At 37.6% G+C, this 23,233-nt stretch overlaps 1 protein-coding gene across 7 annotated transcripts in view; it reads right to left on the bottom strand.

Moving 5' to 3' along the window:
- Positions 1-23,233, bottom strand: part of TBCK (TBC1 domain containing kinase) — a 111,791-nt gene that overhangs the window by 12,457 nt on the left and 76,101 nt on the right. For all 7 annotated transcript variants that reach the window (XM_075421384.1, XM_075421381.1, XM_075421385.1 and 4 more), the window contains 3 exons: positions 21,506-21,681; positions 5,156-5,331; positions 337-496 (listed from right to left, as the gene is read on the bottom strand). In XM_075421384.1, the coding sequence (XP_075277499.1) occupies positions 337-496; positions 5,156-5,331; positions 21,506-21,681 (512 nt within the window). The remainder of the gene's footprint in view (positions 1-336; positions 497-5,155; positions 5,332-21,505; positions 21,682-23,233) is intronic.

The following is a 23,233-nucleotide window of genomic DNA, read 5'->3' as shown; positions in this document are numbered from 1 at the left end:
TGAACACAAGTCAGTTCTGAAAACTAGATCTTACTGATGGTCCATTAGAAGTACAGATGTCACTTCTACAATATGACAAAACAAAGATTTTAAAGCTTAAAAAGTATTGTTAAGTAATTTCATTTGAAGACATCAATCTTCTCAGCTGTTGATCACTTGAAGAGAAATGTGTTTGTCTAGAAGCAGGTATCAACAACAAAACTCCCTCAAATCCTGCCATCATACCCAGTTACTACTCTGAATTATCCAGACTCTAGCATTTATTTACTACTGTCTGCATTCATGTCATTGATGTATTTCTAAGTATAAATACATGTGTTAGAGCAATATACTTACAGCAGCTGTGTTCTTCACTGCATTTCCTACAATCACCACAACTCTTCCTTTAAAGCTCTGGAGCGTGGCAGTTGCTGGGCCCTGGACGAGATCCCCTTCGGCAGTAAATGCTGATGCAAATGGGATATTGATGCTGCCAGAAATGTGGCCACGATTAAAGCTTGGGAAGATCAGTTAAGGACATGTGAAAGGCAGAGAAAACGGTGGTACACACACAGCTGTAGGATGAACCTGCTCTTCATCCTGGCTGTCGTGATGCAACAGTGTTGGTCTTTTCTGCTAGTATATTTTGACAAACGTCATTTACAATTTACTCATATGGAGAAAGCAACTTCTGACACTACATAGAAGAAAAGGATAGAACGGAGAGTTGTTTATTTCATAAAGGACATAACTTATCACTACAGAAACGGATATGCTAAATGAAACACTTGGTGCTAAGCACTGAATATCCACAGTATACACATTTTCATGGATTTTACTTTAAATCAGCTCTAGTCTGATAACAGGAACCAAATATCAATAAGCAGCTGGAGCACCTCTTCCAGAGGAGTTTTAGGCAAAACGAATGAAGTACAACCAGGACCAAAACTAAATAGGGATTATTGTAAAATTTTCTTAAACCTCCTGCCAACTCCTGCAAGCCCCCTACAATTTTGATCCAAACTGAAGTTCTATTGTACATGCACTCAGATTCCCAGACAACGAGCATCATGTATATTATCTGCAGTCCTACCAACAGCAAGTGTATACTGGGTATTCAAAAGCAAACAACATACAAGTGCCAGCAACTCTGAGACATAGTTAGCTTCACTTTCAAAGGATGATCATTCAATGAGATTTTATGAACAAATATTGAATGTCTCTTCAATAAGAATTAAGTTGGACCACTACTACCTAGCTTCTTATGAAGCTGAAAGTGCGCCATGACCAATACAAACCTCTGAATTACTTTCATAGACTGTACACACATGCCTGAAACACTCCCCTTCCCCAACAATAAACAAGAATAGCTTTCTAAGATATGAGAAACAGCACAGTTCTGCAAAAATATACACAATGTCAAATATCCAGATTGGTCACTCTTTATTACCGTACTTGCAGAGAGCCAATTTAATTTATAATTAAATCCCAGGATCCTTTTGAATAAAGGAGCTGCCTTAAATGGAGGTAAGATTTAATTGACTTAAGTTAATATCAGCATTCTTGTGTTTTATGTAACAGTTTCAGCTTTATGATCGTCATTGTTGAAAAATATAGCTATATAAAAGCACTTGAAAGAACAAAAGATGATCACGTACTGTTTGTTAATGTTGTCTGTTTCTATGTTAAAGGGGAAAATTGACACATCTCCTTCACTAATCTGTGCCAACCCCCTTTCTCCAACCCCACTTATAACCACATCGCTCTCATTGCGCCTAACCAGGGTAAAAGTTCTGAAACTATCATCATTTCAACAAAAATGACTTTGGGCAGATTTAGTTGCTCACACTTATGCCACTGAGTATGCTTAACTGCTCAGAGAAACTTGACCTAATCTTTTTTTAAAAAAATACATTTCATATCAACGTTAGGACCAAACTAGATAAATCCAAATTGTATTTCCTGTCATTCACATTCTCCTGAATCTTAAGTGACCATCTTAAGCATTCCAGTACTAAGACAGTTGACAAAACAGGCCAAGATTTTGTGCTACAGACTGAGAGACCATAAGTATGCAGCTATAACTTTCATAACAGGAATGGAAGACTGCCAGTATTTCTGCTAACTTGCTTAATGAATCAAGCCTTAGACGAATTGCTGGCCAGCAGAGACACTGCTTTGAGTATACTCCCTTCTCATTACAAAGTCTTCTGTTACAAAGCTGTCCATTGGGAAAAATGGTTAGTAGCTCTTGGCCTTGCAACATGAGCCTCATTACAAAGCAATGCCTTCGCTTTCAAGTGCATCCTAGTATGACATATGAAGCATGTTTGATACTTATTGAAAGGGTTCTTACGCTTTTTTCAAATCACACTGAAAACATAGTGAGAGTGAAGTTTAGCATGACAGGCATAGACCATGAGGAAGACTAACAACAAAACATAAGAAATGATCATATTTTTGAAACACCTCCCAGTGGTCTGTCACATTTTAAAACACATGCAACAGTAACACACACACTGCCTGATCCTATTGTACAGTTTGTTGAAATCTTGTGACAAATACAAAGAGTGTTTCCTTACTGTGAGAATGAACAGGCCACTGAATACAGCATTCCAATGGTTTCCCACGTATATTCAGAACTGCTGACAGTTTCATAGCTTTCTATATGCCGTATGTTTTCTTCTACAACTGATATACAAAAGCCAACTCAGTCAAGGGGTAATTTTACTGCTACCAGGCTGCCTTTTTAATAACGACATTCTCTACCTCCTAATACCAGATAGGTATTAGGTTTTAAGTCCCCTCATTATTTAAAGGACAGTACAGTTTAGTCTACCATAAACACCAACCAGATTGAAACAGCAGCAGCGATTACAGTGCACTGTTCAAGCTATGGAGATTTTCTCTCTCCAGCATGCCTCTTCATTCAAGAAACATAAATGGAAAGTCTGATTAAAATTTTGTAATAGGAAAGAAAGCCTCATAAAACCACTTACTTCACAGCAGTCACATGACTTTAGAATAATTAAAATTTTGAATCCACTCTGCTACAGTAGAATAGGATTAGCACGACAGTAGAGTAGAACCTATTATCAAACTATTAGGAAAGCTATAGAAACATTTAAGCAAACACCTTTCCTTTCATCCTGATTACAATATAAATAAATTGATTACTGTACACAGATAATAGCCTTTCAGTGCAATGATTGTAGTCTAGGCATTTTATATTACTTGCTCTGCTTCTGTGTTCTTCTTGATAATTACTAGGAAGTATCATAAACAATAACAGAATGATGCATGTAGAAATACAAACATTATTTGACTCAGTAGTATCAAAGCTTTCTATGCAGTAAAATAACCTTTTATAGCTTTTAATTCCAGGGACTTCTCTTTTAAAATGGAGTCTAAAAAGTATTATCTCTTAATGAAGAAATTATCTCTCAGAAAATAGCCTGCATTTTTACTGTTTTCTGAATAAAGATGACCACATTTTCAACAATCTAGATCCAGGAATAAAGAAGCCACTGGAGTCCAGAAAACAAAAACTCAAACTACTCAGACACATGAATCTCTACTTAACTGGAATCCTTAACTGCTGCATAAAATTAATACATGCAAGCAAAATAAAAATTACTTTTTTTGTGTTCCTTGGACCATTCTGTTTTATCTACACAGCAGATCATATTAGATGTTCAAGTCTGGCATACAATAAGATTATAATTCCTTGAAAATAACAGTTTTAATTTAGAATAGTCCAATTATACTATTCTGTTTACTATGTACATAATAAATTTACATCTACAAAGTAAAAATAATATCTATTTTTCTACTTCACCATACTTTGTCATAAATATTGCTAAATCTTTAATAGACAAAATACCTCTAAAGTGGTATTTTTCAAACTAGATGAAAAAATTTATCTAAATTTTTACTACATATTTTAGCCCAAATATTGGCATTGATCCACCATTCATTTAGACGTCTAGAACTTACACTTTTCTAATATGCATGCAGTATGTTAGTAGCATTTGTTAGACACTGGAACGTCTTCTCTAATGGTAAAGATCGGTAAACATGGAGCCTATTGAATCTCTGTCATTGGAGATATTTAAGAACAAGCCAGACACAATGTAAAAGCAGTGATCCTCCTTTCTCAGAGTAAAAGGTGGATAAAACTCATGATTCTTTCGTTATTTTTCTATTAAGTATTGTTTGCCCATTAAGAATTACAGCTTGTGACTCAGAAAGCTAAGAGTACCTCTACTGCAAAACCAACTATCTACATCATGTTTGCTATTATGGAAGGAGCAATACTTTAAAAAATGATACAAATCAGTAACAAATATATTCCCAAATACTCGGTATAACGTTAAGAGTTACCTCAAATAAAATATTGCCAATACTTCCACTTTTAGATGGATGTTGACAAAGATATGCGTTCCGGGCAAAGCACATCTGTCAGAGGGACTCCCCCTTCCAAAATCCAAATAAACACAGCCCTGCAACTACACTACTTGAGAAAAACAATAAAAATACTCTACACGCAAAGAGCTATGGATTTGAAAAAGAACAAATGAGTAATGTGTAGACAGGGTAGCAACCCTTACAAAAATATAGCTTCCAGATACCTTTAAGAGTTTTCTGATTATAAGCTAACTAGAGGACGTAAAGGGCAGCCATATGGCTGCATTATCTGACAGGAGCAAGGAGGCACTCAATAGGAACTGATTTACCACTGAGGGACTGGCAAAGCACATGAGCTATGAACTCTTCTCTATCTCCCTTCCACTTAATTGGAAAGCCTCACACCCTTCCAAAATATTTGTCATATTAAATGGGGAAGGTCTGTTGACAACATGTCATAAAAAAAGTAGCATTAAAGCACTCATGCTACTAGTACAAAGTGGTTTCACCAGAACCACACCTTTAAATAGAAAGGCAAAACTACGTTTGTCCTCTTCTCTGCAAACGAGGCCTTTCCACGACAAAACAAAAAACAACACAAAAAACCCCAACAACAACAAAAAATAATCTTCCTTTTGTCCTTCCACTGTACCTCAACCACATCCCTTTCCATTATTTACCATTCTAACATCTCACTGCCTGCAGACAAGGAGGAATTAATTGTTACAAGCATGATTTGGCAAGTCTGGCACTCAGATCTGAAGGATACTCTTCGCTGTTACGAATGTCCACCACCAGCAGCTTTGGCTTGCTAGACTTTGTTTTCTTTACAGGTGTTTTGGAATGACTTGGTCCTGTCAACTCACACAAATCAATCAGATCTTCTGCTGAAATTCGTGGTGACAACTCTGCCTTCAGGTCATCCAACTTGATGGAATCCCTAGACTTTAAAAGAAGAAAATAATTATATTAGAGGGGACAGAATTAGAGACATGGTGTTCTTTGAAACTTCTACTTATTTGAAAACCTCAAAGCGTAACAACCCAGTTAGACAGAAACAGATCTTTTCCTTATAACTCCAAAGTAGTCTGAGTTGAACTATTGACACAGAAAAGCTCCAGAGCAGCACCAAATGCCTATCTGCCAATTATAGCCCTATTTTCTGTTGAAATTGTTAAAAAATCAAATTGTTTGACAATCTGTGCAAACTATTTAAGTTTTTGATTTGTTAATGAATTATTCACTGTGGCTGAGGGGGTCACAAAACTCACAGAATGTTTCTCAGCATCAGAAATGAAGGAAATTGGCTAGAAAGTGCTCTCTGAAAGGAGAAGCTGAAAGGCCTCATGCTTGGAGTGAGAAAGAAGGGTAGCAATTGAAGACTTGGAGCAGAAGCTGCAGGCATGCCTCTGTAAGATACAGAGCTATCTAAACACCAGGTACTACCCCAGCTCAAAGACTAGGCACAAATCAGGACACCAGAAATGTAAGAAACAGTCCTGTATTATAACCCAGAATAGTTGTTCCTTAGTTTTAGGGGATGGGACAGCTGATGACACAACACACACCACCACACACCTGGTAGTGCTCCAGCAACGAGTTTGATGCTACTTAAATTGTTTTTGATAAGAGAGACTTCATTGTGAATTATATCAGAAATATTCCTAAGTGCTAGCATTTCTTCACTTTACATTCTTAAAAGTTCATGCACATCTAAATCAAGGAAAAAAAAAATTAACCCTCCTTGTTTTTGTGAATAACAGAATGTAGAAATCCTGTATTTTCATTAATTACCAACACATACAAATCTTTGAACTGCAACAGGAAAAATAAAATACAGTCACTATAAGAGAGTTGTGAAATGTTTGAAGCTGTGTCTCCACCTTCCTTCCGAGGTTGGTTGATACCGCTGAAACTTTTAAGTGCCATCACAAATACACTTTCACCCAAAAGAACTAGCTCGACTCGTTCAAAATAAAGCATGAGGGAAACCTCCAGCTTGTTCAAGAGGGTCAAACTCAGATTCTTTACAAGCAACAGGCAAAAAGATCTGCAGCTTGCCCTAGGCTTTTGTCCTTGGGAACACCAGGTTTGCAAAACCTGTTTGAAGATCCAAAAAGTTAAAGGACTGCTACTGTCACTTTTCATATTATCACATATGCAACCATGAGACGCTTTTCTTTAATCTCTCAGCTACCCTGGTGGAATTTCCAGAATTGTATCTGCACTAAAAGGTCCTCATATCACTTCAATTAAATGTTGAAAGTTATTATTTTTTAAAACTTTCACACAGTATGCAATTAAAAACACCTTAGCATGCACCATGGTGTTAAGGAGTTAATAAGTTACACTTATTTATAGTCTTCTGTAGCAAGAACTCTTTTTTTCTGCTGTTGCCATTGCTTCAATCTGAAAATTCACAGGTAAATTTTAAATCAGCTTGTTGTCATTATGCTTTAATCCAGCAGATAGAGAGTTAACAGGCTGGTTATATATGCCAGAAAAACCCAAAACCATTATGGAACTCAACTTACTCCAAGAGTTATGTACATCAAAGATACATTTATGGAGCTTAGTCAGAACTGGTTTGTCTTGTGTAACCATTGTGTTCCTGTTGAGCAGGAGGTCAAATAGAGGCAAAAGTTGTTATAACTAAGTCCACAGCTGTTTCTAGTGAGTTATTCTGGCATGTCAGGAGATGGGAACAAACGGAGTAACTAGGATTCATCACAGGGAGCATCTTCTGAAAGAACTTCAGACTGCTTTGGTGTCTTACTCTTGAGGAAGATGACCTATATCAATGAAACAGCCAACTATTTCATCATGAAGATATGCTTGTGCACTCTGCAGTTGTTCAGAGCCCGAGCACAAGCATACAGAGATGGACTACAGAAAGTAGAAAAATAAAAAGAATGAACAAATAGAACACTATTGTGTTGTACCTTTGAGAATGAGTCTATTCAGTGCAGTCAAAATACAGGTCTTTCTAAGAGTATCACAGCAGCAAATTTTCTGTTTTGAAAAAATATTCCATTTCTGTCACCTTGTTTTAGATGGCAGTGATCACACCAATTCAAGACACTATGTGCTTATAGCCCATGAAAAAAATTCACGAAAACAGGAGTAACACTGAACGAAATGGAGGCATCACTAATTAGCATCAGCCCAACTGACTGTTGTTAGCTGTAGTTTTTGTTGTGGTTTCTGAACATATTAGTTTCTCATCAATCTGAGGACTATTCCAAGTTCAGAGAACATGCTAGAGAGAACAGAGAGGCACACACATATTTTCCTGAGTTATGTCACAGAAATAGGACTTCTTAGACAGTCCTTCTGCAGTTAGAAATACCTTCCCTGTAAAGCAGCAGGTTATCAAAAAGCACTCAAAATTAGAAACAAAATCAGTAATTGTACTTCAGTGAATATATTTGCCTACCAAACTGCCGTTTCCGTTGTACATGATAGTATTCAAAACAAAAGAACTTACAAATTGGTAGTCTCAGCACATAATTTTCTCCCAAGTATTATTCAGAATAATAGAAGTCATGATGCTTTATAATCAGAAAAATGCTTGATTTTCTGGATAACGTGTTATTTGTTTCAACAGAATAGCCAATACTCAAGTGAGACCCATTTCCATAAAAATAACAGAGGACATGGCCAACTCCCAGTTGCTGCCTAAAGCCACCTCCAAGTTGAGCAGCTGGATTTCCCCAAGAGGAGTCCAAGCAAGTGAACTGCATCAAAAGGGAGGAGGAGGAGGAGAAGAGCAAAGTCAAACTCTTCTGATAAACTTCAGACTTATCAAATGAATTCAGTAGTCCATGTCTAGAGTGTTCATACCAGACAAGTCTGCAATATCCAAGAAAGGTAACAAGATAGAAAGAGCAGCCATTACATAAATGCACGTTTGCCCGAGACAGCTTAATCTGCCTGATGACTACAACTGGCAGACATTGCTACACTCTCCTCAGGTGACAGCTTCTCCCTCAGGAGAACATTTGTGGAGCAACACTGAGGAGGGAAGGGAAGTGCGTCTGCTGCAAAAAGAGTTCAGTCCTTGAAGCAGGGTCAGACAATTACAGGTAACAATAAACACTCAAGTAGGAAAAGCAGGCATTATAAGTGAAGCTGGCCAAGATGAGCTGAATTAACTCTTCTGGAGAAACACATTATGACGCACTCCAATTACACAACCACTCTCTACTTTTATTTATACAATTCTTGTCTAATTCAGCAGATGTGATGAATGCCTCAGGAAAGAATAAAAATTTAATAGGAAAGCATGAAGTCTACAGCACAAAAGAAGCAAGTCAAAATTCACCTATTCTGATACAAAAACATTTTCTCCTTATTTAAAAGTATAAAGCCATGAGAAGTGCTCCACAGGTAGACATTATCTGTCCTGTGAATAGGTTTTGATAACCAGGACAAGCTTTTTATTCCTTTAACTGGGCTGAAAATAAGGAGAAACCTTAAACTCTGAATTTTACAAACATCTTTGCTTTTCTTTGACCTAGTATGTCCGGATCTGCCTAAATGGTACATTTAGTGATATAATATCTCTATACAGGCTTTTAACAAAGCTGCAGTTTAAAGCCCCTTGACAGACTTCAGGGAAATAGAATTGCTGAATCAATTCTTTCTTTTAAGAACTGTTTTATAAGACTAATTTCTTTTCTTCAAATTGCAAAGTGAAATATGTGCATGCACTTACAAGATCATCCTTCCTAATTACATTTCAAAATTTGACTTTATCTGCTGTATCTGGTAACAACTATATTTCGTGTCAGATGTTTTCATCACAGGAATTTTCTAATGAACTGAGAGTCAGCACAAGCTAAACATGGCTAACACCAAGCTGTTAATCCTTCTACCCATTCATCCTTACACCTCCTCTTCATACCACCATCCTGCTACAGATACTTGTAGTTTGGCACTGGACTTCTGTTCAGAGAGCTCTTGAGGCTGTCGCAGCCCCTGAGCACCCAAATCTCACAGATTTTTCTGAACCTTTAACACCTTTCCTACTCCTCTCCACAACAGTGTTCCAGCTGTTGCCTATCACCTCAGTGCCGACCCTCTTTGCCTCTGCCTGGCCAACTAAGAGGACATGCACGAGATGCAGGCTGACACTTTAAACAGGAGGCTTAACATCTGTCCTGACTGCTGGCTTCAATTCCCTGCTAAGGCTTTGCTACCTCACTGCAGGCATTGGATTCCAGCTGTGCAGAATCAGAAGGAACAGTAGGTGAAAGAAGGGAGAGGGCACACTTCAAGTCCTTTGAATAACATTAGCTGCTCTCAGAAAAAGTTTATGGCGCTGACAGTCTCCTAGTAATTATTTACAAATGTTCAACAAATTATGAACAGGTAGTAGTATCCAACTGAGATTCTGATTCCAGCTAAATTAAGTTGCAGGTAGCCACGTCTCACGACAGCTGCTTACACTATCTTGTTGAATTTGCTATCTGCAATTTTTGTTTGTTTTAAACAATGAAATGCAAGGATTATCCCACAAACCAAAACTTCCATACTAGTAATACTTATTACTCTATGTGGGTTACAAACAGGACAATTAAAAAAAAAACAAAAAACAAAAATCGCTGGGATAGCCACTGGGCAAAGCTTAAATCCAAATAGCATATTGCATATACAAGACGCTTGTGTCTTCCCTTCAATTCCCTTCCCTTCTGCTGGGATCCATTTTACTCTTTTCCAAGGCTGACATTGTACTTAATTTCTAAAAAAAAAAAAAAAACAACCCTTACTCTTTTTTAAAAAAGGCAAAAGTTCCACTTTAAGCACAGTGCCAGAGGGTAGTTAAAAGTCCAGTTACACACTTCTGTAGTGCTTCAACAGTTTAGTCAATATACTCATGGGTTTAGAGGTAATGTAAGAAATTGTATTCTGACTATAGCACTGAAACCAAGAACTGTGTTCATATACAGAGATGAACTGCCTGTCGTTACTTAAAAATCGCACAAATTATCAGAAAGACACACACATTTGCACACAAACACACATCTACATGTGCTAAGATACTGAGCTTGAGAGACTTATTTTAGCATATCCTAACTTCAAGCATGAATCTTGCTTTAGACTATCAGCTGTAAGAAACTGTTCATCAAAGAAGACTGCTTAATCAGCAGGTTGGAAATCGGAAAGCGAGTACTGAAGCTGAAGTCTAAGGTCTACTTGCCTCCCAGAAATTTCTCTGACAACACCCTGAATTCTTTACTTTCAAAGTACTTATTCTTCTCACCCCATTAATTTTCAAATAGGCCTGGGAATTGCTAAGCCATACGCATTTACTCTTCTTAATAAGAAGAAATAGGCATTAAGAATTTAATTTTTTTTAATATTAGGAATTAAAGCTGCTTAAGCATTCTCAAATTAGAAGTCAAGCTTCAGAAAGATTAAAGCACTCCAGAACATGAGGCTGGCACAATCATAGCTCCTATCTATTTTTCCATTAGCCTGTAATCTCTTACAGGCATTTCATCCTGGCTATTAAATAAAGATAAACATTTTTTTGAGAAAATAAGTAAGTTTCTTTAGTTCTGCTGAATCTGAACTTAAGTCCAATCTGATAAACACAGGAGCTATAAAGCAACTTTTTATCCATGGAAAGGATAGCTTTATCTGAGTAGAGGCAGGGTTTCCCCCCCTTTTATCTTTGAAGTTGGTAAAATTTATTGCAGCAAATATAGTACAGAAGCAGCTTCAGCTTGAAAGTCAGTACAATTCAAATCTGGGGTTCAAGTAAAATAATCTATTCAAAGTATCAAAGTCCTTCATAAAGAAACCTGCTTCATGGAAGATATCATTCCATATTTTTGGAACATAGTATTTTGTTTCTGAAGTCAATGTATGCATGTATATCTAGGAATAAAATGACAAAAACATTTTAAAACCAGCTTACAAGATAATGGTTTTAAAAGATTTCTGAAGAACTGATCAAACAGAGAAAAAGACAAAAGCAGATTCACACAGCAACCACAAACAGACGTAACTCCGAATCAAGGGTCAGACTAGTTCATAGCAAAGACATTGCTGTTTATGCTTGGTTTTACTTTAAATAACCATAATGGAAGAAAACTAATGTATTGCTTTACAGTGACTTCCACCTGAATATAATACCTCATGTTATGGTGTCATCATATAAGCTTCGGGTTAAATATATTTGTATAGAGTAGCACTATTTTCTTCCAATTAAAATACAGCAGTCAGATGAAAACAACTGGTAGAAAAGAAGAGGGAGAATAAGCAAGAAGAACAGGACACTTCAGGACAGATTTGTAGGCAAAGCCATTGCCATCGTGTTTTTATCAAAAAGGCATTTTTCATGACAGAGTCAGTGTCAGTTTTCAGGAAGTACCTGAAAACAAGACCAAATAACAACACTGGATTTTAGCTGCACCATCTAAGAGGATTTTATGACTGAAACCAATCATTGTCAGTGTGTTTGCACTTGGTACTTTCCATGCAAATACTTTTGTTTATATCCTTCATAATTAAGTAGATGAAGGCAGTACTTAATCCCCTAGGAACATTGTCCTTCGCCTATTTGTTTTTGGTGGGGTGTTTTTGTTTGTCTGTTTTTAAACAAATAGAACGACTCACTTTGCTCCCCTGAATTCTGATGGCCTGATAAGCGAAAAATACTTAACTCCTGTACCAACTGAGAAAGAATGATGCCTAAATATGCTGGTACTGACAGAAAGAGGTCTATACAGACAATGAAGTATTCCAGTGACCATAAATAAATAAAAAGGAATACATGTCTTGACACACTCCCTACCTCCCTCCATTTTTTATGACCATTATTAGCAAAGGGTCATACAAAGAGGCTTCAATGTTTTTTGATGTTCAGTCAGGTCTACTCACAAAGAAGGAGCAGCCAAACTTTCCGATTATAGGAACCGTTTTCTAAAATTTTTCATACACTTGAGAGCCACTGTTCTCTACACAACCTCTCTAGCAAACTCATTTTCACATTTCAGACGCAGTCCTCCCTTGCCATGGTATTCTGCTTCACATACTTCCAAGTCAAGACATTGATAACTGCCTTCTCGGTGCTCCCCATCTGCCTCTGCTTCCTGTTTCTTAAGTTTGCTCCATTTCATTTTTCAAGTACATTTTGCAAGCTATACTTTTCCACCCCCTCCACCCCCCTGACTCCCCCACAGAGCTCCCTGCTCCAGAACCCACACCTTAAAGGATGCGCAGACAGCAGCTTTTAGCCAACTGTCATTCACAAACATCCACCAAATGTCTCCATCACACCACTATATGCAATCTACAAACGTGTAAGTGAGCTCTGCTTGCCGAAGTAGCTCTTTATTAAAGAAACCCCTCTTTCTCCTTCAAATAACATAATTGAGTAAATAAGCTGAGTCAGCAGAGCAGAAAGACAAGTTATTCCCTGCATGCAGCTAGGCAGACATGCTGCACGGTCTTATCAGTTATTGCCTCTGATATGATAAAACAGGTAAACACTTCTCACCACTGCAGGGAACCATTTTAAAATACAAAGCTGAGCCATAATCCAGTTGTGTCTGAAAATACCCACAAGATTCTTTAACATGAAATAAAACTAGAAGTAAAAGCAGCAAGAACGGACTTGCAAGCCTTCCCTGCTTCCATCAGTGCCTCTTTTTTCCTCGACAGATGTTCTCTCCTGGTCAAGTAATTGTATTACTTTGAGGGAAAAAAATATTACAGAATCCTAAGAATATGAACTGTCAGAGATTCCCTCGCCCTCTTTAAAAACAAAACCAACATGATCATGTATGTCACTTGGTGTTAGAGACCTTGGAATGAGACAATCTGTCTTTTTTCAGAATTCAACTGTAGTTGCTATTTATTCATGATTCCTGTTTTCTGAACTGGTATTAACAATAGCAGCACAGCTCTGGGACATCTTCAGTTATCTGCCACTGTGAAGCCTGTCAAAGAGCAAAACATACTGTAAGACTCTACCTTATGTGGTGACTATTAAGAGGAATACTGAATTTAAGCAATCATCAAAAAGTTTGAAAATGTGGTTAGCCAGATAGTTACCCTGTAAGTGCTTTTCACATCAATCTCCTTGCATTTCTGTACCACTCTGCCCATTTTAGAAACCCTGGCGCAAGCTTTGGTGAAAAACAACACATAAGTCATCATTTTAGCATCAACTGAAACATTTATGTGCATCAACCTGAAATGCGTTCATCCACATTTGCAGGATGGGCTCTGTGACTAACTTGTACTGCAGGTTCAACTTTGCCATCAGTATGCACTCTTTCTTCTACTTATGCTGTCACACATATTTGAAAATCAGATGTTCCACTGGTGGCAATGGCAGATGAGAAAAACATATATGCATAGCTGTAACAATTTTACTAGTAGATTAAGATGATGTTGACACGATCACATATGCCACCAGCCAACTTTTAGTAGGCTATGAACTGCAAGAACGCAGCAACAGCACCAGGCAAGAGCGCTGCATTCAGGAAAGTCTTTCTCATCCTCTCACTGCACTTCCTAATAAAGTTCGATCATAATGACACCACATCCTAACTCAACTGAGAAAACGCACAGCACTTAGATTGGCCTGAGGTGTATTAAGAGAGTGATATGATGAAAGCTAAAGCGGGCTCCTATAGAGACCTACATAGAGAAAAAGAATAAGGTAGAACAGAGGACGTGTGAATAGAGAAAAAACACACCTTAGGCCTTTGACAGAAAAAAATCTGATATAACACATGCCCTCCCCATGTAATGAAAATTCATTTTTATTACATTTTCTCAATCGCACTGTCACACAGCACTGTGCTCTAAAACATAAAACTTTCACAGCAGCAATATATGGCATACACAGGAGTTAGTGGATGCTGGAATTAGAGCTGTTGTGAGTGGCAGGAGGTGGCTATGTCTGTGCACCTGAGCACATCTGTGTGTGAGATAAACCAAGATCCTCAAGCTTACTTCTCCAAAACCTGTCTCCAAAAATTTCTCCCAAACTCCACTGCCTTCTAGTGCTACAAGCATACACATAAAAAGTGTAATACGAAGTCGACCACTTCTCTCTGCAGTACTAACTGTGTTCACCAGAAGATGAATAAAGCATTAAGCTTTTTAGATCCATGCTGGTCCTAAAGCATTTTTTAGCACACTCAGTGGGTTATTCTGAGTGTTACTTCTCTCCTACAGTAAATTCATATACACATTGCATTGCTTTTTGATTTTCCTTTTTTTAGATGCAGGCCACTTTTTTTGATAAAATAGGCATTATTTAAAAAGTATGAAGTAAAACTGTCACCCAGGAAACCACACTGAGTATTAATATTAGTTGCCAAAAAGACTTCTTTCCACTGTAGTCTTCCCTCTCAAAGAGGGCCAGAGTCAGTGCTAAAACCTGTGAAAACAACCAGAATAACAACTGTGTCTTCAGCCAACCAGACTGCAATTCAGGACCACTACAGCCTGAGTTTTCCTCCATTTTTCATTTCAATATTCCAATAATTTACTTTGGCAAGGACTGACCTCAGGTTATGTTACCAGTGCTACTGTTTGCATTTCAGTGCCTTCTCAGAGGATACACCCCACAGGGGCTAAGATTGATCATACAAGGGAAAAACAGAGCTGGCTCAAATCCAGACTATTTCACAGCTGTAGCAAACTTGAATGCAGTGTTCTGTTGTGTTTACTACTTTGTTATGGGCCCGATCCTTTCTTTATCTTTGTTGTAGTTTAACCCCGCAGCCAGCAACTAAGCATTAGACAGCCGCTTGCTCACTTCTCTCCTTCCCCTCCAGCTGGATGATGAGGAGAAATGGACAAAAGGGGAAGCTCATGGGCTGAGATAAAGAAGCTGAATACGACAGCAAAGTACTACCATTACTGATAATAACAATTATAATAATGAATATGCAAAACAAACGATACACAATTTTTTTCTCACCACTCAAGGACCAATTTGCAGCCTGAAAAAAATAAAAAAGTTCAAACTCCTGGCCATGAGAGGATTCAAAAAAACTCATGGAAACCAAGAAGAGCCAATAGCTTCCTGACCCCAGCCAACCCCCATTAATAAACTGAGAGTGATGTTTATGGTATGGAATATTTCCATTGGCCAGCTCGGCCTGTCTGCCTGGCTGTGCTCCCTCCCAGCTCCTGCGTACCTGCTCATCAGCTGGATACGAGAAACTGGGAAAAGTCCTTGATTTTGTAGCAACAACTGAAAACATCAGTGTTACCCACATTCTTCTACTAAATTCAAAACACAGCAACTACTGAGAGGAAAATCAGCTATCTCAGCCAAAATCAGGACAATCTTCTAAACAGCTCCTTTGTCAATAACTTCCACTCCTTAACGGGTGGTGACAATAGCCACCATATTCCTTATTCTGCCACAGTGTCTACTGCTTATGAGTTTTTATAATAAGTTTCTTTTCCACAGTAATACGGCAAAACTGAAAAAAAAGAGAAAAATGAAACTCCTAATATTTAATTTATCAAAGGCTATCAAAATAAAAGAACATTCACACAAGATGCAGGCAGAGAGAACTGGCTGGATTTTTGTTTTTAAATTAATTTTAGAGCTATAAGCTATAATTGTCATCCCCCCATTTTTTAGTCAGTCATGGAATCCCAATTGTGGAAGGTCAAAAAGGTCAAATACACCCAGCTTTCAACTTCAAAGTGGGTAGAGTTGCAAAGGCTTGTGAGGAAGGGCTAGATGGACAATCAGGGAAACCAGAACCTCAGCCTAAGGCTGCAGCAGAGAGTGCTCTGGCTGTTCTGACTGCCCCATTTACATTCACAGCAGACAAACACGTTCCAGGGAGACTCGGAAACCAAGTCTACACAGTATACATTTACAATCCTTAAACATGATCTAAGTGAGTGTCTAACAAACTATTAAAGTCTCATCTAAATAATATTATTATAAATATATTCCTTTAACTCTGTCTCAACTAAGAAAAAACACAGCACATTTGTTCCAATGAGTTTACATTCAATTAAAATAATTGGTATTTGTATTACATCTTAAAAACAACCACAACAGTCATTAGAGACTCTTAAATTAACATTTAACATCAGTTATTTCCTAAGCCAATGTATTCCTTGTTTTATCTCCTCCGGTAATTGATTTAATGCCTTAACTTCTATCAGAAAATGTCCTAAAACATAATAAAATACATTCAGATCTTTGAAACCAAGCAGAATAAACCAAGTGCTAAAAAAGGCTTCCTTCAGTTAATTTAACCTGCAGAACCAAAGTACTAGAAGCAGAGTGTTCCTTACACTCCCCACTTTTTGGTTGCTGGCTTCCTGGCTTATGGGTATCAAAGAAACTTTGAAAGGCTAACAAGTACACAGAGGATGTTTTGAAGTTTTCAACAATTCCTAAAAATATTTGCCAAAATGTTATGAGCTTATGAAATGCCTAATTGAACAGTGAATTTTTTATTCACTCACAGGAGAGTGACATAAAAAGTGTACTTCAACCAACTCATCTCAAAAATTATGAATAAACCCAACTTCTCACTCAAGTTGTTGGCAGCTACAATCAGAAAAACAGAAGCATCAAAGGCACAAGCAAAATAAATTAGAAACATTAACTCCGATCTTGATCTGTTAATGCTTTACACAACATGAAATAAAGACAAATTCGAGGAACAGCCTTCCGTTGAGTAGTAGAACAATAAAAGAAGAAAATAAAATCAAGTTCCATACAAAAACACAACACAAAACAAACCTGAAATGGGTCAAGGCAGTCAGAAGGCCCTTGAGGCAAAATTTATGTAACAACCGTTATGAACAGCATGGACACTGCACTATTGCACTTGGACATTTCCTAGTTTGCACACTGAAACAGAAGTGTTGGTATACACTATTCATCATGCTTCTTTTAGAAGAACAGATGGACACCAGTTATTTGAGGGCTTAGTATAAACAAGCCAATACATTTGATATTGACAAATATATTCTGCATACACACAAGAAATTAGAAGCCACTGAGCGCTGGCATTTTTATTGCAAATAGGCCTGAACTCCCACCTGTCACACAAGCTATCCTTGATTATCTGCAAAAAAAAGTTACCATCAGGAAACCTTGCTCATACTATTTTTTGTTAAAAACAAGTATTTTTCATGTTTATACTGTTTCATCAAGCCATTAAGTCACCTTCCTGTTTCAGTATTTCTCTTACTTCACCAAAAATGAAAAGCTGAACCAGACCAGTGGCATTTAAATCAGTGCAAGGACCAATAATCATCTGGTAGGCTTTTCTCCGGTTGAATGCTTTAATTCCCCAACTTTTATCAGGAACTCCCACTCATAGAAGACCAAGGTGAAGGCATAATTGTATCAGCCTCAGGATTTCTCAGAGTCCACCTCCCACACCTGAGCAGACATTCCTAAAGATAAAGAAACTGCATCATTCTCTGCTTTTACTTAGAAGTATACAGGTAGCTGGAGAGTGCGTACATCTACCATAATAAGGGAGATACAGGCATGGCAGAAAATTGTTACATGACAAGTGTTATTTGTCTCTGTGACTCCTGGACATTCAAGAAAAACACTTTGGGAGTTTGCAGAGGATGCAGGTAAGTTTCAAGGAGAGTAAGAAAAAAAATCATCAGTGCACTGGTCAAGAAAAAATTGTAAACATAAATTTTAGCAGACTGCTACTAAAATTCGGTAGTGAATTTAAAGGGTTTTTTTCCGTTCTCATTTCTGGCATTTTATCTTTCTCAAAATAAACACGTAAAAACACTTAAGATGTACATTCATTCTGTCTGAAACTATTTCCTCCTTGAGATTTTATCTCAGTAGAAATATGCTTACTGGCTGAAAGAGTAAAAGATTAAGCAACACGCAAGTCCAGGAGGGAAGAAAGCACACAAGCCTATTTATGAAGTTGCAAATAGATGCCACTAAAACGAAAACTAAGCAATGCCAGTGATAAAGAGCGTCAAAACAGTTCTGTTTTACTGGCTGCTGATCTAGGGAGAAAAATGCTCACCCAGGGGCAAATACTTTTCATGTTATTATTAACCACAGCACTGTAACATGGAGATACACACAAATATCTCAGTAGACAATAAAAGGCACTTAAGAAACAAACTGAAGCAGCTTAGAAGGAACGTACAAATATAGGAGTCAGAGATTGCTGGTGTTTAGAGTTAAATACACTAAACAATATTTCAAGAAGTCATAAACTGCCTTCAGAAGCAAACCCACAGCTTTGTTTACAAAGGAATTGTTTCCTACCCTACCCACCCTCAAATACAGAGGTGACCCACAAATACAAAACTGGAGATACAAATGCAGTGCAAAGCACTTGTCCAAATAATGATCAACTAAATAGGTGGGGAAACAGCAAAGTAATTTTTTAAGAGCTTGACTGACCAGCAAGGACACAATGGTGGTTTAGAAAATCCATTAAAGCCTACTGTGTGTACTAAAGACTGAACTCAGATTCCACTGCTTTCAAGCAGAAAAAAGTTTCTCCCGGCAGCAAACGTCAGTAGAGGACATGTCTGAAGAGAGAGATAGATAGTTCCAGGACTAAGGTTAAAAGAAAAATCCAAAACCATGAAAATCAAACACCTTTGGGTACAATGTGTTTCACCAATAATTTCAAATTTTTTTTAGCGATGTTGCTCAGACCCCTGACAAGTGTCATCTTATGCAAATATCCAGAACTGCAGAACTGGTCACAAGTGAGAGGCAGCTCCTTAGTGGCTCACGCTACACAGGATTTTCGAAGTCTGAACTATAGCTCTTGGCAGAATCACAACATACTTGGCTTGTATATATCTGTCTCAAAATCTGACACAGAAGAACACAGCATGTAAGAGCAAACACATTTGTAGACTATAACATCATATGAATCTGCTTTCTTGTCATTCAGGTGTCCATGACATTAGTTTCCTCTACTACAGAAAAAGCCTGAGTATGTTCACATATTTCTGTATACAACACATAGTGCTGCTGCACATGATGAGCTAAAAAAACCTACAGCAGTACCTAAAAGATCCAATACACTTGAGCTTCAAAAGAAGTTAAACCATCAGTCACGCTGCAGTATCTGAAAAGCGCTTTTTTCTTTAAGTAGAAAGAAGTAGAAATAAGTTACAGTATTTCTTTTTCTTCTGTATAACATAACAAAAAAATTAGCTTAATTTATTGGAAACTGCGGGATGGACGAGTCTAGTTACTGGCATTATAAACAAACACAACTTCTGGTATGAAAATAAAGTTACTGTCAGTAAAAAAACACCCAAAAAATGTCCCATGAAATGGAAGAACACTGAAAGAAACTTTGGCTGACCCAAAATAATGGATTTTTATCTCTGCTACAAATATAAATCTTTGTTCTATTTACCAGTTCAGTAGCCCATTTCTGCTTTCTCCTATCTTCCCCTCCTTGTCATTTCCGAGTCCCTTCACTCTTAGCACTCTTAAGTACATCCATAGGACTGAAGAGACTTACCTTTTTACACTCTTGTTGTCATAGCATTTAAGAAAAGCTAGCACATACACAAAAACATTTTCACTATTAGCATTCTCAGGCACCAGACCGGCTTGCCAAGAGAGACTGCATTATCTCCTTCCTTGGAAGTTTTCACGACCTGACGGAACAAAGCCCTGGGCAACCCCAACTGAAATCAGTGTTGGGCCTGTTTTCTGCAGGTACTTGTACTACAAGACTTCCTAAGGTCCTATATGAATTATTCTATAAATGTGCAGCCATTAGCTCCTTCAGAAAGTCTCTCTACACCTCTCTAGAACAGCACAGCAGTTACGTTGGCTATGATTCCTGTATGACAACAAGTAGTACTCTCCTTTAATTTCATTTTTTCTTTCCAATTGCCTTTCCACATTGACCTATTATTTCTTAAATCCTGTAAGCTCTTTTGAGTTTCCCTTCGTTCTGCATTTGCATGCCTAGCACTTGAAGTCCTGGATTTGTGGCTAAAGCTTCCAGAAAACACAGCAACAGAAATAACATCAAAACTAAAGTAAAAAAGAAAAATATTACTGAATATCAGACTCAGGTTTAAGGACTACTTAGTAAGATACACTTGAGTGACAATACACTTCTTAGTTTCTTAGTAGTTAGGAAAAAACAGATGAGAAGACTAAAACCTAATGCAACTGACCAAATAGATACGTGGCTGGTCTGTATGTCCTTCCCCTATTATTGTAATGTACTCATGAATTAATACTAATTGCAGGAGAATGTGGACGGAAAAAAAAACCCAAAACAAAACCGTTTAATTTTTAAGAGACTGACTAGATTTATACTGCTGAGAGGAAGGAAAGGAATCTTTTCAAATCACCATTCTTCAGGTGGTGTCTTTGACAAGAGAAACAACCATCAGCTTCCTGGAGAGTGAACAGAGAAATATTTTTGCTAAGCTGAGTATCTATTTAATGCAGATATACCCTTAGCCACTAGTCACTCTTTGCCAAGACAAACACAGGTATAACTCACATACTACCTCTCAAAACAATTTGAGTCATACCTTTAACCTTACGTGCCAAGATGGAAAAAGCAGTCAGAGACATCTGCATCACTTTCCAGTTACCTATTTCTCACTGGCAAACTGTTCTTTTTACTGTTTTTCTCCTAAGATAAAGCCTGTTTGTAGTTCTGCAAATGAGTCGTGGACATCGGTCTGTTGTGGTAACAAACACTGCAGAACTGAGGGAGCCAGAGTTGGGAGGCGCAGAAATATGGCACAAGAAGAAATAATTTTACTGGCACATACATCAAAGAAGCTGAAGTTCAAAGCAGTGAAGTTAAAAGAAAACCAAAACCTAACAACCTTTCAGTTAATTCTCATTCACTGCATTGGATTGTTCATCAAAATTAACAATATGGCATAGGCTCTAACACTGTGCACTAGCTGACAAGCAAATTAGAACATCTGATGAATGTGTCAAACCCCTATGCTTGCAAGTGACAAAATACATGCCAGCAACTGAGGTTTGGTGGGCATTTTCTTCCTGTCTAAAATTTAAAGAGAAACCCCCCCCCCCCCCCCCCCACCTGGAGCAGGAGAAAAATGCAATCTGACCATTTCTCCCCCCTCCAGTTCCCAGGTCACTTACGAGGTCACCTCGAGGCGCTTCCTGATAGTCTGCTGAAAAGCAGGACATCGAACTTCTTGCGCCGTTGCTCTCACTGGCTTGCCGTGGAGGCTGTGCATATTGCCTGTATGTAGCACTCTTCGGGGTCCAGCGAAACAGATTGATTGACTCACGAACACAACGCTCAATATCAATCTCTGATCAGGGATTTAAAGAAGAAAACAAGAAATATAAGCATGAAAAATCAGTAAAGCCAATTAACCTAGCTATGACATTGTTAAGTACACATATATCCATCTATACCTCCGTCTCTCTCCCCGCCCATAAAGGGCACGTAGTTTTCAAAAACATTTTCCCATTAAAAAAATATTAGAAATTTTAAATGAAAAATTAGCAAAGACATTATAAGCATTAATTTTACCCCTAGTTATGTATGGCAATCTAAGAGAAGTGTAACAGAACTTTCATCAATGCAAAGACAAGAATATAAACAAAGTCTAGTCATTGTAAGGCATCTTCATTAAAAGTCTTTGCAAGTCAGACTCTTGACTCTTAAATATAAGTACATGCAGCACATCAAAAGTACATTTCATGTAGTGTATGAACATCAGGATTTTTGGATTAACTGAGTGTCTTATCTGTCAATAAATACTGCTACGAGCCAGAATGAAAGCTTCCAGTTGTTGAACTTTGTGCAGCCTGCCATTTTGACAAACCTATATGTTATCTGTTTGGTGGAAGACAGGAGTTCTCAACACTAATTTGTGCTTGATGGCAAACAAAGTAGATTTATTTTGGAGCTTTTTTTTTTTTTTTTAATAAAAAGTACAGTCCAAAACCCAACCAGACACTCACAGTGAAACATTCTGGCTGAAGGAGTGAAGTGCCGTGTGTGACAAAATAGTACTCAAATTAGGAGGAAAGCAGAAATGGGAAGCATCCTAAAATAAGTTGTGGTCAAATAAAAATCACCAAAGCATAACGAAAAACATATGCAAGAGAAAAAAAAAAACTATTACAAATATAATTTTTTAAATACTAAGTATCCCACATGCATCTACATTCTAATAAGATGTAACATAAAAGTCATTTACTTTTCTATCACTATAAAAAGACTGGTTAGTTTTGCATCTCCTGTCTGCAGTCTCACGAAGACAAAAATTATCCAAGTTTGCTTTTTACGACACAGTGTAGTATGTTAGACAAACAATGGGTACATTAGCACTTCTTTTTTGCATCTGTCCCAAGCATCTTGCATGATTCATTACAGCACTCACAATTTAGAAGACTGAAGCATCAGCTTCCACAAAGAAAACAGAGGCACTATAGCCAAGCTTTATCTGTATGTTTATCTCAAACCGATTTGATGCATTGCCATCAATCCTTCATTGCCATCAACCAATTTGATGCATTGCCACCTATCATCAGGGAGTCACTCCAGAAACCTCAGTCACTAGCAGGGCCGTGAGTGAAAGACGCTGAAATTGAAGCTTGGGGCAGAATATTCCAGTTAGATACTTACTTTGTTTAAAATCTGAATGAATGATGTGATCTATTAATCTCTCATTCAAAAAGCTGTCCGTATTCAGGTAGGATACAACCTGCAGCATAAGCTTTAATTCCACTGAAGACAATATGCTTGTGTGCTATCCTGGTTCTGAAACTCTGAAAAATCTGGGACCAAAGCTATGATTTACCCAATTTTAATTCTAGCTCTAAAACCTTTTTGTGGATGTGAAAGTATATCAC

Source organism: Opisthocomus hoazin, chromosome 5 (assembly GCF_030867145.1).
Source record: "Opisthocomus hoazin isolate bOpiHoa1 chromosome 5, bOpiHoa1.hap1, whole genome shotgun sequence".
NCBI classification, from domain to species: Eukaryota; Metazoa; Chordata; class Aves; order Opisthocomiformes; family Opisthocomidae; genus Opisthocomus; species Opisthocomus hoazin.
This window is presented reverse-complemented; position numbering and strand designations above follow the sequence as displayed.